The sequence below is a fragment of the Benincasa hispida genome, chromosome 2, assembly GCF_009727055.1.
Source record: "Benincasa hispida cultivar B227 chromosome 2, ASM972705v1, whole genome shotgun sequence".
NCBI classification, from domain to species: Eukaryota; Viridiplantae; Streptophyta; class Magnoliopsida; order Cucurbitales; family Cucurbitaceae; genus Benincasa; species Benincasa hispida.
In genome coordinates this window covers 38,439,827-38,455,019 of record NC_052350.1, presented here as the reverse complement: position 1 = coordinate 38,455,019, position 15,193 = coordinate 38,439,827, and the positions used below count along the sequence as shown (strand labels likewise).

At 32.3% G+C, this 15,193-nt stretch overlaps 1 protein-coding gene across 5 annotated transcripts; it reads left to right on the top strand.

The window, feature by feature from the left end:
• Positions 1-7,442: 7,442 nt before the first annotated feature.
• LOC120070958 (E3 ubiquitin-protein ligase RHF2A-like) lies at positions 7,443-13,746 on the top strand. 5 transcript variants are annotated; one of them, XM_039022892.1, is made up of 8 exons: positions 7,443-7,668; positions 8,319-8,459; positions 8,543-8,589; positions 12,115-12,177; positions 12,262-12,370; positions 12,460-12,842; positions 12,924-13,031; positions 13,136-13,746. In XM_039022892.1, the coding sequence occupies exons 1-8, from the start codon at positions 7,663-7,665 to the stop codon at positions 13,446-13,448; spliced, it is 1,170 nt and encodes a 389-aa protein (XP_038878820.1). In that variant the 5' UTR covers positions 7,443-7,662; the 3' UTR covers positions 13,449-13,746. The 5 variants fall into 5 exon arrangements, with proteins under 5 accessions (XP_038878820.1, XP_038878822.1, XP_038878821.1 ...); XM_039022894.1 differs by lacking the exon at positions 7,443-7,668 and adding an exon at positions 7,834-7,978; XM_039022893.1 differs by lacking the exon at positions 7,443-7,668 and adding an exon at positions 8,057-8,198.
• Positions 13,747-15,193: the final 1,447 nt, after the last annotated feature.

Genomic DNA, 15,193 nt, shown 5'->3' with positions numbered 1-15,193 from the left:
ATGTGTATATCAAACATATCCAGATCAATATTCAGTCGTTGGTGCATCATGCTCATTAATTCACTGACTGTTATATCATTTTTTATTTTCAGACCTTTCATATGACCTCCAATATAATTCCTTCTGAACTCATCCCAATCCCTACAAATCGTACAAAGATGTGAAGTAACGTCATTGATCTACAATGGGATAAGCAAATCTTAAGCAAATATTTTAATTTATGACTGACCATTTATATATATATATATATATATATACACAATCGTATACTAAGTTATAAACGATTGTATACTAAGTTATAAACAATCTTGTAGTAATTTATAAACGATCGTGTAGGATTTATAAGCGATCGTGTAGTACTGTATAAATGATCGTTCATAAATATATATACGATCGCATATACAATACTAATATACGATCATTTATAAATTACTACACGATCATTTATAAATTACTATACGTCGTTTATAAATTACTACACGATCGTTTATAAATGACTACGCACCGTTTATAAATTACTACACGGTCGTTTATAAATGACTATACGATCTTTTATAAATTATTACATAATCGTTTATAACTTGGTACACGATCTTCTAGTAATGCTAAACAACACTTATATTGTAATGAGCGATTGTGTATATATTACTATACGATCGTTCATTTAGTGCTAAATGACGCTTATTATGAAAGCGATATGGGACAAGAAATATTGTAGAATATCTCTTACATTATCTCCATTTATGAATCTAACGATGAAAGCGATTAACAAAGATGTTGGATTGAAACTCTGAGAGAACACTCCGAGAACAGTGGGAGAATTTCGTAGGGAGTTCAACAAAAAGTGAATACTGAGGATGACCTTTCATTCTGTTAATACCAATGTTATTAAATGTTATTTGTAGAATATTAGTTTGGAATAAATGCTTTGGTGAAATGTTGGTGTTGTATTGAATACACATTGAATGGTTGAAGGAAGAAGATGGAAGGCTTTGGTTTGAAGGATTTTTAAAACTAGGGGTAATTTTGGAATTTCGTATGGGCAAAAGGTCCATGGTAGAAAAGTTTTTAGGAAGAGGTCATTGGTAAAAAAGTTTTTTTTTTATTTTGAGTCATTTCGTGAAATTTTCCAACGACGCCAGGGCTGGGGAGGCATGTTCACGCGAGGAAGAAACTCAGAGAGAAAGAGGGGGTCACGTGCATTTACTTCCTAAGAGAAGAAAGGAATTTCTATCTTCTTCTTTTGTTTTATCACAAAATATATATATATCCCTTTCCTTTACCTCTTCAAATTCCAAATATCTTCTCAAAATTCCAAATTCCAAATCTTTTAAAAAAAGGACTCCCAAATCCTTTTGTGAAATAAATCTAAATCAATTATCTATAAAATTGATTTAAATTAATTATCTTCTCCAAATTATAAACAATTTCTAAATCTCTCAATTTTAATTCAATTTGTCAAATTAATTTAAATTTGAAAAAAAATATCAAATTCTCCTTAAATTCAATTTTGATTTCCAAATCCTTCATTCCCAACAAAATAAATTGAATTATCTCCAAATCGATCAATCCACCTCAAATATAACCAAAATTACAAACCTTCTCTAAATTGAAATATTTTCAAATCAATTGAATTTAAATTGAGTTATCATAACCCCGAATAATTCATTCTTAGCCTAAAAACTCAAAATAACACCCAAATCATTTAAGATAACCAATTTTTTTATATTAAAAAAAAAAAAATCTTACTTAAAAACTTGTGTTCTTACAGCTAAGGGCATTTTTTAAATTTTTTTTTTTTTTAGTTTAATGTAATTTTGAATCTTTTGAAAGTTCAACTGTATTTTTGACATAAGTATAAAGTTTAAGAGTATTTTGTACAAAATATATGAATGAGCTAAATTGGCTAAATGTTAAGTTGTGATTGAGATTAGATTGAGTTTGAGATGGTCAATCTTAACTTATTTCATTGATGCATCAATTGCTATCTTGAAGATTCCTTAAAAAAATATTTGAAAGGTTGATAAAAAAAAACTATATGAAATGTCGATGGCTCAATCTCTATTTCCGTAATTGTAAATAATAATAACCATACAACCAATATTTCTTGTATGTATTCTCCTTTCTTGTGTCTCTTTGGAAATTTATCAAACACGTGAAATTAGAAATTTGAACATATGACCTTTTAGAAATTGTAATTGTTGAGCTAATGTAATGTATAATAAGTTAGAAGGGTCAAATGTTAACTTTTGAGATTAGATAAAGTTTGTATTCAAGTATGCAAAAACTTTTAGACCATGTCAAGTCACAATTAATAGCTAAGAATAAAAGATATGTACACGACAAATTTCAATTAAATAATACATGAAAACTAAGACTAAGATTCTTAATAATATCCAAATTTAAAAAAACAGAATAAAATATATTTCAACCTTTTGAAAAAAAAAAAAAAGTTAGAAAATTCAAAATTTGAAAAAGTATTCTACGATAGATATATATATATTATATGAGTGGAAATTCCCTTTTTTCTTCAAAATAAAACGATGGGTTGGAGAGTGTATATATATTTGTGAATTTCTCTTGTTCATGTAGCTACCTCAAATTATTTATGAATGATGATGTGAATCTAACAACAATAAACATTTTAGAAGGGAGATTTTAAATGAATGATTATAGCCTAATGTGCACGAAATTACCCCTAAACTTTTATAAATCCTTCACAAATGACTTTGGAGTATAACTTTAAAAAAAAATAGAAGAAAATTTGAGATATGAAATCTTGTGGCAGTGACCTATTGTTTTGTAGTTCTATATCTTGATTTTTATTTGAAATTTTAGAGAAGTTCTATCTCGAAAATACTTGAATAACTATGTTTGTTTTGTGGGATTTCTATAAAAAATGTCTTAAATTTATATAATGTCCCATGAATGCCCTTACGACTATTTATTAATTTATAATTAATTTAATATAATTTGAACTTATATAACATTTTTTTTTTTGCCTTTTTAAATATAAAAAAATATTTAAAAATATTTACACTTTAAAAAGTACAAAGCAGTTTTGGAACTTTTTGCTATAAAATGTAAATATTTTTAAAATTTTTCTATTTATAAGAATTTTCCTTTGTTTTTATTAATTTGGATTTCTTTTTAAATTAATATAGTTTTATTATTTGATTGTTATTTTCACAACAAAAGAATATATATTAATTTATGATGTTTTATAAAATAAATATGAATTTAGATATTTTTCTTAAAAAAACTACACTATAGTCAAAGAGAATGAAATATGTAGCTGACATTATTTATTTTAATTATAAAATGAAAATAAAATTGGGCGTTTTGTGTGTGTGTATATATATATTGTTGGGTTTTATGCTCAAAACTCGTGGGTTGTAAATATATAAACAAATTTCTGATGATTAATAAAATAATTTATTATTTTATATTATGTCTTCAATTTGCATAACTATATCCAATAAAGCAAAATTCAATGTTATTTACATGAAGCTTGAACAGTATGTAGTTGATATAAAATGGATTGTGTTCAAGTAATAACGTAAAGTGTCTATAGTAGATGGATAAGGTTGGGTACCTTATCTTGGTAACATATGGATACGACGTACTTTGTAATCATTACAAATGATGTAATCCTAGTCATTCATGTGAACATATGTGAGTGGGGATATTTTATACAATGAGTTTGTATAAGACTGGATAGCGAAATAATTAATCATTCTTTATAACTCCATTGATTGAAGAGAATAATATTTCACAAGATGATCATATATGACACGATCTTAATCTTGAGTGAGTTATGAACTTTTGTCTGAGACTCGTGCTTTAATTTACATGAGTGAGAGTGACATGAGTCTCCAAATCATTAAGGCTATCATTTTGGGGACTTGATCGAATAGGGAGTTAGAAACGTAATTTCATAAGATGGTATTCACTCTTTCCCATATAAGGAAAGTAAATGAGTAGTTCTATTAAGTCCTGACTCTGAGATTTGAACAACGGGATCCCTCCCTCTCATTTCCTCGAGAGGGACTTGGTTTATAGTACAACCATAAACAAATTATTCATTAGAGGATCAGTGGTACTTAACGATATAAAGGTAATTACAAGGATAAAATAAATATTTGATTCAGCTATAATTACGAACAACTTGTGAATGATCGACTTTCATGTAATGATTATATCAATGGACGCAATATGTCCCACAGTGCATGAGAGTGAAACTATGAGTCTATAGTGGTTTACCCCATAGTTAATGAATGTTGATTAATTAATTAAGGAGTTTTTTAATTAATTAATCTCGAATCATTGGAACTTATAATCTATAGGCCCATTAGGTTTCCTTGCTAGCTCACAACGAATTAACAAGGACCAATGTTTTAAAAGAATAATTTGAAGTGTTCAAATTAATTTAGGGAATAACATGTTAATTGTATATGATATAATGTATATAATGTATATAAATATATTATAATAGAGAGTTAATTTTGAATTAAACTATATAATATGAGAGAATTATACTTTTGAATATGATCCAAATAACAAATTAATATGAATTAGATTCATATTAAAACTATAGGTTATGAGATTTATACATTTGAATAAGATTCAAATGTTCATTTAATTAGATATGAGATATTTAATTAATAAAATTAATTACTGTTTAATTAATTTAATTAAATTAATAGAGTGGATTGAAGTAAGAAGTTATCCCACTTTACATTAAAATACAGAGAATGTCTCTATGTCTTGTTGGATTGATCTCTATACAAGAATTCCCTCACTCTCAAGCTCTCATTCTCTTAACAAAATATAGAGAATGATCTCTATAAATCTTCTCCACCCAATTCCCTCAACCTCTCAAAAAAGCTCCCACGAGTCGATTTTTGCTAGAGTCATAGTGAGAAGGCATGTTAGAGGCGTCCTTAGCTAAGAAGAAGTAGATTTGGTAGAGGAATCGTTGTTAAGATTCATTGAAGAAAGTTTTGAAGGTAATTTTTTGTAATCCCAGTTTTCTGCTTAACCTAATACTGAATGTACAACATGTGTCCTCTGTATGTTTAGTTTTAATTTTGTATTTTCATCTTTTCAAATCAAAACAAAAGCGATAAATCGCTTTCGAGGTAGGATTCAATCCCTTCATATATATATATATATGAAAGAAAAAAAAAGTTAAAAAAGTAAAAGAATAATGGCCTCAACATGGGAATCCTGAAAACTCATGTTTCAGGAGGACATCCAAAACCCTCGAGATGTCATCTGTAAAGGCATCCTAGGATGCCCAGGAATCTCTAGATGCCTAGGCATCTTACATTACCTAAAACAAACATGATAATCCAGATGTCCACTTCATGAGAATCTTTGATTTCCGCGAAACAAACGACTCCTAAGTGTATCTTTGAAATAAAGGATACCAGTATTTTTGTAAACATATGACAAAGTTGAGGTGTATACAAGGTTTAAAATGTCAATGTTGGCGAATATTTCTAGAAAAACTATAAAAACTAAAAACTAATTCAAATTATTAAATAAACATTTGATGATTTTTAAACAAGTTTTTTTGTACAGCAACTATGAGGATAAAAATCAAACTTTCGACCTCTAGAAAGAAAACCGTATCAATTACCATTGTGCTAAGCTCATTTTGACGATTTTAAATAAGTTTACATGTGTACTATTTATATTATATTTATATTAATAACATTTTATTACTTATTTTTCATGCTTTATGGATATTTTACAATAGAACAAAAACATCGATTCAGAGTTCATATGAATTTAAATTCTGATTGGGAATATGAATATGTAGAAAGAAATTTAGATCATGTTTGTTGGGTTTTACGTCCTAAAACTCGTGTTATGTGAATAATGGAACTTATTTTGAAAGTTCAATAAGGGGTTATTGAATAGATGTTTTGCTTAAGAGAAATCCAATAAACCTGAAAGTCCATTGACTATTGGATGGGTACTTGAACTTTATGTGTAGACATAAAAGTGGATCAGATTCGAGTAAATAGTCAAAATGATCTATAATATATGAATAAGGTTGGGTACCTTATTTTGGTAACACTATTGGATGCGACCTGCTTTGTAGTTGTTACAAAGAGTTGTAAAGTGCTACAAACGAAGTGATCCTAATTCGTTCATGTTGGGATATAAAGAGTGGGGGTGTCCTTATGCAAAAGGGTTTGTACAAGATCAGACCACGAAATCAGTCACTCTTACTTTATAACGTTGTTTATTGTTTAAGACTGACTATTTCAAAGCGATGACCTAAGTAACTTGACCCTAATTCTGAGCTAACTATGAACTCCTGTTTATTTGGAATTATCCTTAGATTTGCATAGGTGAGAGTTGGCTCAACAGCGCCGACACAATAACCTCCTATTTCAGGGGTAAGACCATATAGATAGCTAAGGACATAGGGTGCAAGACGGAATTCACTCCTACCCGCTTTTAAAGATAGTAGAGAGGTTGTTCCCTTAAGTGTTTAATTCTGGGTCTTGAACAAGGGCCCTGCCCTCTCACTGGCCCGAGAGGGACTCGTTTTTGTTGATTGGATCACAAAGCAATTGTTCATTAGGGGATCAGTGGGGACTTAAGGAACAGAGGGTAATTTCAAGGGTAAACTAGACATTCGACCCAGCCGTTATTACGAACAACCTGTGAAGGGTGAACATACTATTCATGGTTATATCGGGTGGACATAATATATCTACAGTGAGGGAGTTCAACTATGGGCTTTAGTGGAGTGACCAATTAGTTAATGAATGGGGGTTAGATCGGTCTAATGAGTTTTAGCCGATTAATCTCGAATCGTTGGAGCCCATAATCTTTAGGTCCACGAGGTTCCCCTACTAGCTCGAAAATGGATTAGCTCTAGAGTAACATGATAAGTTAATTTGAAACGTTCAAATTAGAAATCAAATGGAATTGGAGAATATATATTTAAATATGATTTAAATATATGAAGATGGATTTGTGTAAAATTAATTTAATATTGGATATTAAATTAATTAGAATTATTTAAATTATTTAAATAATTATTTATTAATTTTATTAGAAAACTAATTTATGAAATTAATTTATAAAATTAATAAATTTTGATTTTTAAATAAAATGTGATTTTAAAATCAAAATTTTTGGATTATATTTTGACATTTTAAACAAGTTTACATGTGTTTTATTTATATTATATTTATATTAATAACATTTTCTTTTTAGATATTTTACAATAATATGGATTGAGAGTTTCATGGTGATTTAAATATTGATTGGAAATATGGATATGTAGAAAGAAATTGAATATACAATTAAAAAATTGAAATGCATTTGACGGGTATACCAATAACAATAAGGATAGACGTGGGGTCATTAGTACGAAAGCGAGTGGCGCAAGTAGTAAAGTCCTTAAAACTCCTCCACGCGTTAATAATGTAACTTAAACCCAGACTCACCCGATGACCACCAGACCCAAACTCAGCTCTCACCACCACCTTTTTACCAAGTCAAGACCGGAGCCGCCACCGCCATCTCCATCCCCACCGCCACCGTCGCCTCCACCTCAATTCTCCTCCTCCTCCTTTCCCTAGGGTTTCACTGATTTCAATCCAATCAACATCGCACTGCTCATCCTCGTTTCTTATGGAGGTATTACTCTCTTTTCCTTCCTCCAATTTTCTCTCTTCCTGACTTTTTTTTTTTTTTTTTTTTTTTGGCTTGCTTTTGTTTGTGTTGCGTTTGACGTCTCTGTCTTTTAATTCTATCTCCGATGAATATTGTTCTTTCTTCGAATATCTTTGTATTCTACCTACTTTTCTCCATTTTTTCGGATTCCGTTTTTCTTGGCTGTTATTCGGAGGATAAAGTGGACGCGGATGGATATATTCTGTTGCCGGATTCTTTTTTCTTTTCTTATCTTGTTTGAGTAACAGGACGTGGAGTGGAACAGCTTTTCTGAGTGTGTTTTCCTCTTGAATTTGCTTTCTGGCTGTTTCTGTATGTAGATTTTGTGATCTGTGTTTCTCTTCTCTCGGCGCTGGCTTGTTGCGTTTAGCTCTAGAAATTTGTGCATTTAAGTGCTTTTCTTCTTCGATTCTTTATGGATGTTTATGTCGGCTAGTATGTTCGTGATTTAAGTCACTGGAAATGTTTGTCGTATCTCTAAATTATACTTGATGGTATTGAATGTCATTTCCTTGTTAAGTTGTTTATCTATGACGCACTAAATCATGTGCTTTTTGTATATTTTTTGAAGTTTTTATTGAGAACTGTGTTTTTTTTTTTTTTTGTTCGTACAGTCTCCAACGATGGACGAAACTAAGAAATCTGAAGTGCATTTAACATCAGCTGCCGCTTTTGTCGAAGGTGGAATCCAGGATGCTTGTGATGACGCTTGCAGTATATGTCTAGAAAACTTCTGTGACAGTGATCCTTCAACGGTATTACTTATATTGTGATTTGACATTCAATTGGAAGTTAGATGGTTTCTACTCCACTTAGTCAGTTTCTATATTTTGTTCAGATGACGAGTTGCAAACATGAGTTTCATCTGCAGTGCGTTCTTGAATGGTAATTTTTTTTTTGCGATATCTGTTTGAGATATCAGATTTACTCGTGATTACCTTGTTTTACTAGTAAAGAAACAAGTGGAAGGATGTTTGAAGCCTACCAAATACCTCAATCTATTATCCAAAAAATAAAAAATAAAATCTCAATCTATAAAAAATAAAATCTCAATCTAAGTGTGGTTACTTTTTGTAATTAATCAAAAAAATGCATGCAAGTCTAAGTTCAGTGGATACATCATACACCATTTTGTAACCAATGGGGGGTACAAGGCATTCCCTTTCAAAGAGTATCTCATTTCCTTGGATTTTGAAAGGTTTATTAAATCATGCAAGTGGGAAATTGCATATTTGAATTTTTAAACAGTGGATTTATCAGTGCTAATAAGAGGAATGCAAATTTGAAGGATCTAGGGTTTGAAGATTGATTTATGAATCTGGGTCTGTTGCTATTGACAATTCTTCAACTGATTAGTGTGCTAGCCAGACTGCCAGTGCATGATGGTGGCCATGGTAGTATTTATAAGTTGTAAACTAGTAAGCATTGTGGCTTACTTCTCTCATCGTTAAGACACATGTATTGAACATTCAGGTGATATGCTTCCAGTGCATAAGATGGTGGGAATTAAGAATTAGGGGATGTCTTTTCATTTTGAGGAATGGCGTGTTGAGTTTTTAATATTATCCCCAGAATATTGAGACGAGAGAAAAGGTTATCAGATCCCTTGCCATGTGGGTGTTTTCCTTGGATGATTGAAGAAAATAGTGAGGATGAAATCTAACTTCAAGAGATGGACATGGTGGTAAAAGGATTCTTGGATTGAACCATTTGCTCGTGGTCTTAATATTAACCACTCTTGGATATTGGTTTCTCATTATAAAAAAAAATAAAAAATCTAGGTTTTAACAAATGCTTGTGGGATTAACCCAACATTGCCTGCTTGAGATGTTACAGAATTGACAGGGTATACACGTGGCGGCTATAGGATTTTGGGTACAAAAGTAACAGTTTTATGTTGCTTTTTTCCATTCTCTTGCTAGTCTTAAGGTGATAAAAGATTGATTTTTCTTTTTAACATAATTCCTAACTGCAATGAAATATAATATTCAAAAGCAGCCATCAGGTCTAGACTTCAAGACAAGACAAGGCTCCTGATGATCATTCCTGTATAATCTGGTACTTTGAAGCTTATATTGACATTCCATTATCACCACAACACTTTTGATGTGACCATACTAGGAAATTAAGTTCAAAATGTCTTAGCAGTCCTATTCAGCAAATATTTCTCTGCCTTTCATTATTAAGTTATTAGTTTTGTCAATATCTTTTGCAGTCGCCTAAGTCTTTTGAATGTTCGTCTATTTTCGTTTATGTGTGTTTTCATTTTTGGCTGCATTATCTATTTCAAGTTTAGATTGCAATTGATCTTTAATATGCTTTCAACCTCTTGTGTTTGAAATGGGAGATTATCTTCTAAAGAAGAAAAGAAAAAGAGATGGATAGTATCCATTGCAGGATTGTTTCCTAGAGTTCAAAATGAACCGTAGTTGTTTGTTGTGGATAGTGGAAATCCAGAGATTGCCTTCGGGTGATTACTAATAATTACTAACAAAGGATTTTACATCAGGTTGGTCCCATCTTCTGTCTGTTTTGTACCCTATTCTTTAAGCTTTATCATTGGAAAAAGCTTCCTTCATCAAAGATTGTTGTATTCTCGTAACCAGTTTTGTGGCATTTCTTTTTCAACTCTGATTCGATGACTCAATCTCATGGTCTTTTATAACCAAGTCTCTATTAATTGATTTACAGGAGCCTTCTATGTTTGGGTTGTATTTTCATGCTTCTTTTTCGGATGCTCTTGTTTCTTTAAAAAAGTTGGTGTTTTCTTTGATAGCTTTCTCATAAAGGCATTATTAATACTTAGGACAAGATTCAGATGAGGCACCCTGTATTGTTCCCTTTTTTTTTTTAATCTGGGCTTGGTCATACATGGAAATGGAACAAAATAAATTAGTTTGAGTTTGATTGAGAATTAACAAGAACTTGGAACAACACCCAAGGACTCTTGCCTTGCCTTTTTTTTTTTTTTTGGGACAAGATCTACTGGTTCTTTATATCATTTTGAATTGTTCATTCATTTCCATTTGGCTTTTCAATGGACCAAAGCTATCAATTGAATAGATAACTTCCTAGACCTGTATCCTGACTTCTGAGAGTCAACCTTGAATTTCACCATCATCTTTTTAGTTAGCTTTGTCTTGGCTCCTATTTGTATAAAAATACAATATACTCATTAGATAAAAAAAAATCATTTAAAAATGTTTCCTATCAGAATACCAAGCTATATCTAATCGCTTGGATTACTATCTAATAACAGGTTGCTTGGCTAGTTCATTATCTGGTCCTTGGGCTTTGTGTGTTGTGATTCTGATCCCATGGATCATGTAATTTGTTACTGTCAGATTGTGAGGGGTTTTTGTTGTCTATATATTCCTCTCATTCTTTGCCCTGTGATCCTTTATGGTGGGTGGTAGGGCTTAGATGGGATTTGTTTTTTACGGAAGGTTTTAGATATCAAGTCTATTAGGCTAGAGTTGAGGAGGTAATTTTTTCAAGTAATGTAAAACGTATTTTATTTTTTATTAAATTTTTTCCAGTAGGTAAATGCTTGAGGTAAGTTTGTGCCTTTTATTGCTTAGGGGATACATATTTTATCCTTTGACTAAAACGTGCTTCATGAATGAACTGTTCTCTATTCTGTTTAGTGTGAAATGATTTTTCTTAAAACTTGATAAAATACTTCAATTAATGAACTGCAATATTATTGAGATACATGAAATAGTACTGATATTATTAAAAAAATTGTCTCAACTGGTCTGAATCACTTAATAATTTATATGCCTATCCTTTCTATAGTTATAAAGAAAACTTCCTTTAAGAAAATTGGAACTTATATAAAGCTCCACAGTGATGAAAAAAAGGGATAAACGTTGTGAAATGAAAGGCCTTAGACCCAAAATGAAACAAATCTGCACAGAAATTGAAATCTCGTCTTCATTGAACAGAATAGTTTGAGAATCCTCAAGTTCCCTCTCTCTAGCCAGATTCTCCATGGCATGGTCAATTTTTCCAGCTCTGCCGAAGTGCACTACATTTTCCAACAGAAGGGTAGAAACAAATCATTTCAGCCAGGAAGTCACTACAATAGCTATTACAGAAAAATCTGACATAAAATATGCAGGAATTTGGTACCGCAAACCAATGATCAAGGTGACAACATAAAAGAAGAAAAGTTAATTTGTAGCTGTATGACTACTTGTGGATCTGTGCCCCTTCCTTGGGCTTATAACTTTTCATATATGATCTATTAGACTCTAGCTTCCTATCGATTACCTTTGGTTGGAGAAAGAACCTTGCGATAAAGCTGTACATTATTTTCTGCATTACAAGGAAGTTTCCTGTGTTGAGGTGACCGGATTTAAACTTGATTGGTTCAAGCATGTTTATTTTTGTTTCATCTTTAAATAGGTGTCAGAGAAGCTCACAATGCCCCATGTGTTGGCAACCTATTAGCCTGAAGGATCCAACCAGGTTTATTCCAATTCCATATTTGTATCACTTTTTCATTTAAATTTACAAGCAGGTGAAGGTTGTTAATATGGGTTGGTTCTGCAGCCAGGAGTTGCTCGAAGCTGTAGAACAAGAGAGAAGTTTTAGACTTAATCCAGCTAGAAACTCAACAATATTTCGCCATCCCACTCTTGGTGACTTTGAGTTACAGCATGTATGTACCCAGTATGCTGCTTAGCCTAATATCAGTAAATCATGGGTGCCAAAATCTAAGTTGGGACAATTTTTTTTCCCTCAATGCAGCTGCCGGCTGGTGCTAATGATGCTGATCTTGAAGAGCGTATACTCCAACATCTAGCTGCAGCAGCTGCCATGGGACAAGCACGCCATAGTTCTAGAAGGGAAGGCCACAGAAATCGATCAGGAATTCATGGCCGTCCCCAGTTCTTGGTGTTTTCATCCCATCCCAATTCTTCGTCAACCTCTCCACCTCCAGTTGACAATCGGGAGGGTGAAGCAGCCCCAAGAATCATGGTAGCTTCTATATCACCGCCTCCACCTGCAGGAGAAGAGTCTCCGCAACTCAATGCTTCAGTATCTCCAGTGCAAACTGATCATTCTTCTCCTTCAGCACCTCAATCCGGTTCAGCTTCTGCTAGTCAACTTGGATCTCCTCCGAGTGAAAGGTATTCATCATTCGTTGGATTTATAGAGTTTGTTCCATTTCAGTTGGGTCATGTATTAATATTGTTGCCCCGCACCCTTAGGAGATCTTCTGGTCAACCAGTGCCAAATAGTCAAGATAGAGCTGGACCATCAGAGTTACAATCATTTTCGGATTCTCTTAAATCTCGATTTAATGCTATATCAATGAGGTTTGTAATGCATGTCTTAATGGCCTTCATTTTTCCAAGAGTAATTTCTGATTATTTCATTCTTTCATGATTTACCGCATCTCTATGTTTCCTTCTATTGTTAGATACAAAGATTCAATCACAAAGAGCACAAGAGGATGGAAGGAGAAATTCTTCTCTCGTAACACTTCAATGTCAGATATTGGCTCTGAAGTTAGAAGAGAAGTAAATGCAGGGATAGCGACGGTATCACGCATGATGGAACGTCTTGATACAAGAGATGCTAGAAAAAGTAGCAGTCCGGAGTCCAGTAGTGTAGGGGACAACAGTCCAGTTTCAGTATCAAATAACAGACAGATACCAGAGAATGGAGGAAACAATCCTCTAAGTGACACAAATAAAGAAGGGTCACGCCCTGCGGAATCCAGTTCAAGTTGAACATTCTCAGAATTGGCTTCACTCAAAGGCCATCTTATAAGAGGTGAATATTGCTATTGATTGTTTCCCTCTTCCATATGTACAAGAAATGCCTGGAGGTAGACATGTTTTCAAAATTTAGGTTAAAAAAAGAAAAAAAGAAAAAAAACTTCAAAATATGAAAAAATGTCTTGAGTTTTAGTCTATTTTATGATTAGTTAGAGTATAATTATATAGTAGTCATGTATCATTTATAACTAGTATTATAATAGCTTATTTACTCATAAATTAATTGGAATCTTTATGTCCAAATTTCCTATTCCACTTTTTCCCACCTTGATAGATAGAGGTTCGCCTTTAGTACTGTCCTAATTTGGTAGCTGATTTGAAGGGAAAACTTGTATATTGTATGAGTTTTTTAAGGTTAGGCCATTATTGGAAATGGAGACAGGTCGTAGAGATTCGGGATTGGTCTCGAAGGGTTGTTGGAACTTGGTAGTATAGTATTTGGTGGTTTCTTCTGATGGAAGGGAAAAATTGTGCCAACTACCTGTGAGTTGAACCACTGCTGTCAATAGGTTTCACAGCAGAGAGCGGCCTTTTGCTTGTGGATGACTGTGGAAAACACTGTTGGATACTCTTTTCTATATCTTCTTCAGTAATACTCTTTTCTTGAAGTTTAGGAGTGCTTAGTGTTCCACCAATTTGGAAGTGTTTTTAAGGGTATCATTTTGGTCTAGGTTCAAAATCCATTCAAAATCAGATTTTGAATGGTGATTAGAGAAATGAAAAAAATGATGCGAACAATTTCAAGGTCGATTCCAAACATGTCTTTAATATCCGAAGATTTTAGATAGTGGCTCATAGGTTGGCTGACTTATGACATTTTTTTTTTATCTAATTCTCTTCTTGCAAGCCATTTGGTTGACTTGGGTGAGCCTGATGTAAGATCATAAGATTGTTTAAGGCATTACCCAATTAAATAAGATGTAGATGTTCTGTTGGTGATTCTTTTTGTTAATCTCAAGAAATTAAGCTTTTGGATTCAACCTTTGCGGAATATTTGGAAGTTTGGGGTCGAGGTTCATTGGTTTTGTACTTAAGCCCTTATTATTATTATTATTATTATTTAAAGTACAATAGGGATAGAGTAGGGATTCGAATCACAAATCTTGATAGCCAACACGTTTATATACCAGTTGAGCTATGTTCGTAGCTTTGTTTACTTACCAAGGATCAAAATTAGCTCAGAATTGGCTTTTGGCTGGAATTGGAATGAGAATGTTGTGGCCATTTCAATTGATTTCATTAGGTTTTCTGTAATGTAAGATTATGGTTGTTTTTTTGTTCTTTGTGTGAATTAATTTTCAGTTTCTTATTAAAAAAAGGTCTGTGGTGTGGGAGAATAGTTTGACAGATTCAAGTCAACAAGTAGTGTTTTTTTTTTTTTTTTTTTAGTTAAAGTAACACTTGACAATTGTTATACAATTCTCCACCCTTGGCTCTTATTTTTCATTTGTTTAATGCACACCTCTAAAAGGTAGCATCATTCCTCTTTTTTTTTCCTCCTTTTTCTTTTTTTCCCCTCCCCTAATAGATTGTCTAATTTTCTTGTGTGTTTGGTTGTAATCTTTTTTAATTGATTTCTACCGTACATCTAGAGCGATTTTATGATTAAATTACTTTAGGAGTCGCTTGGTTGGAGGATTTTTTTCATAGTTTTAAGGATTTTGCTTGGGAATTAGCTACTTTTGGACATCCTCATT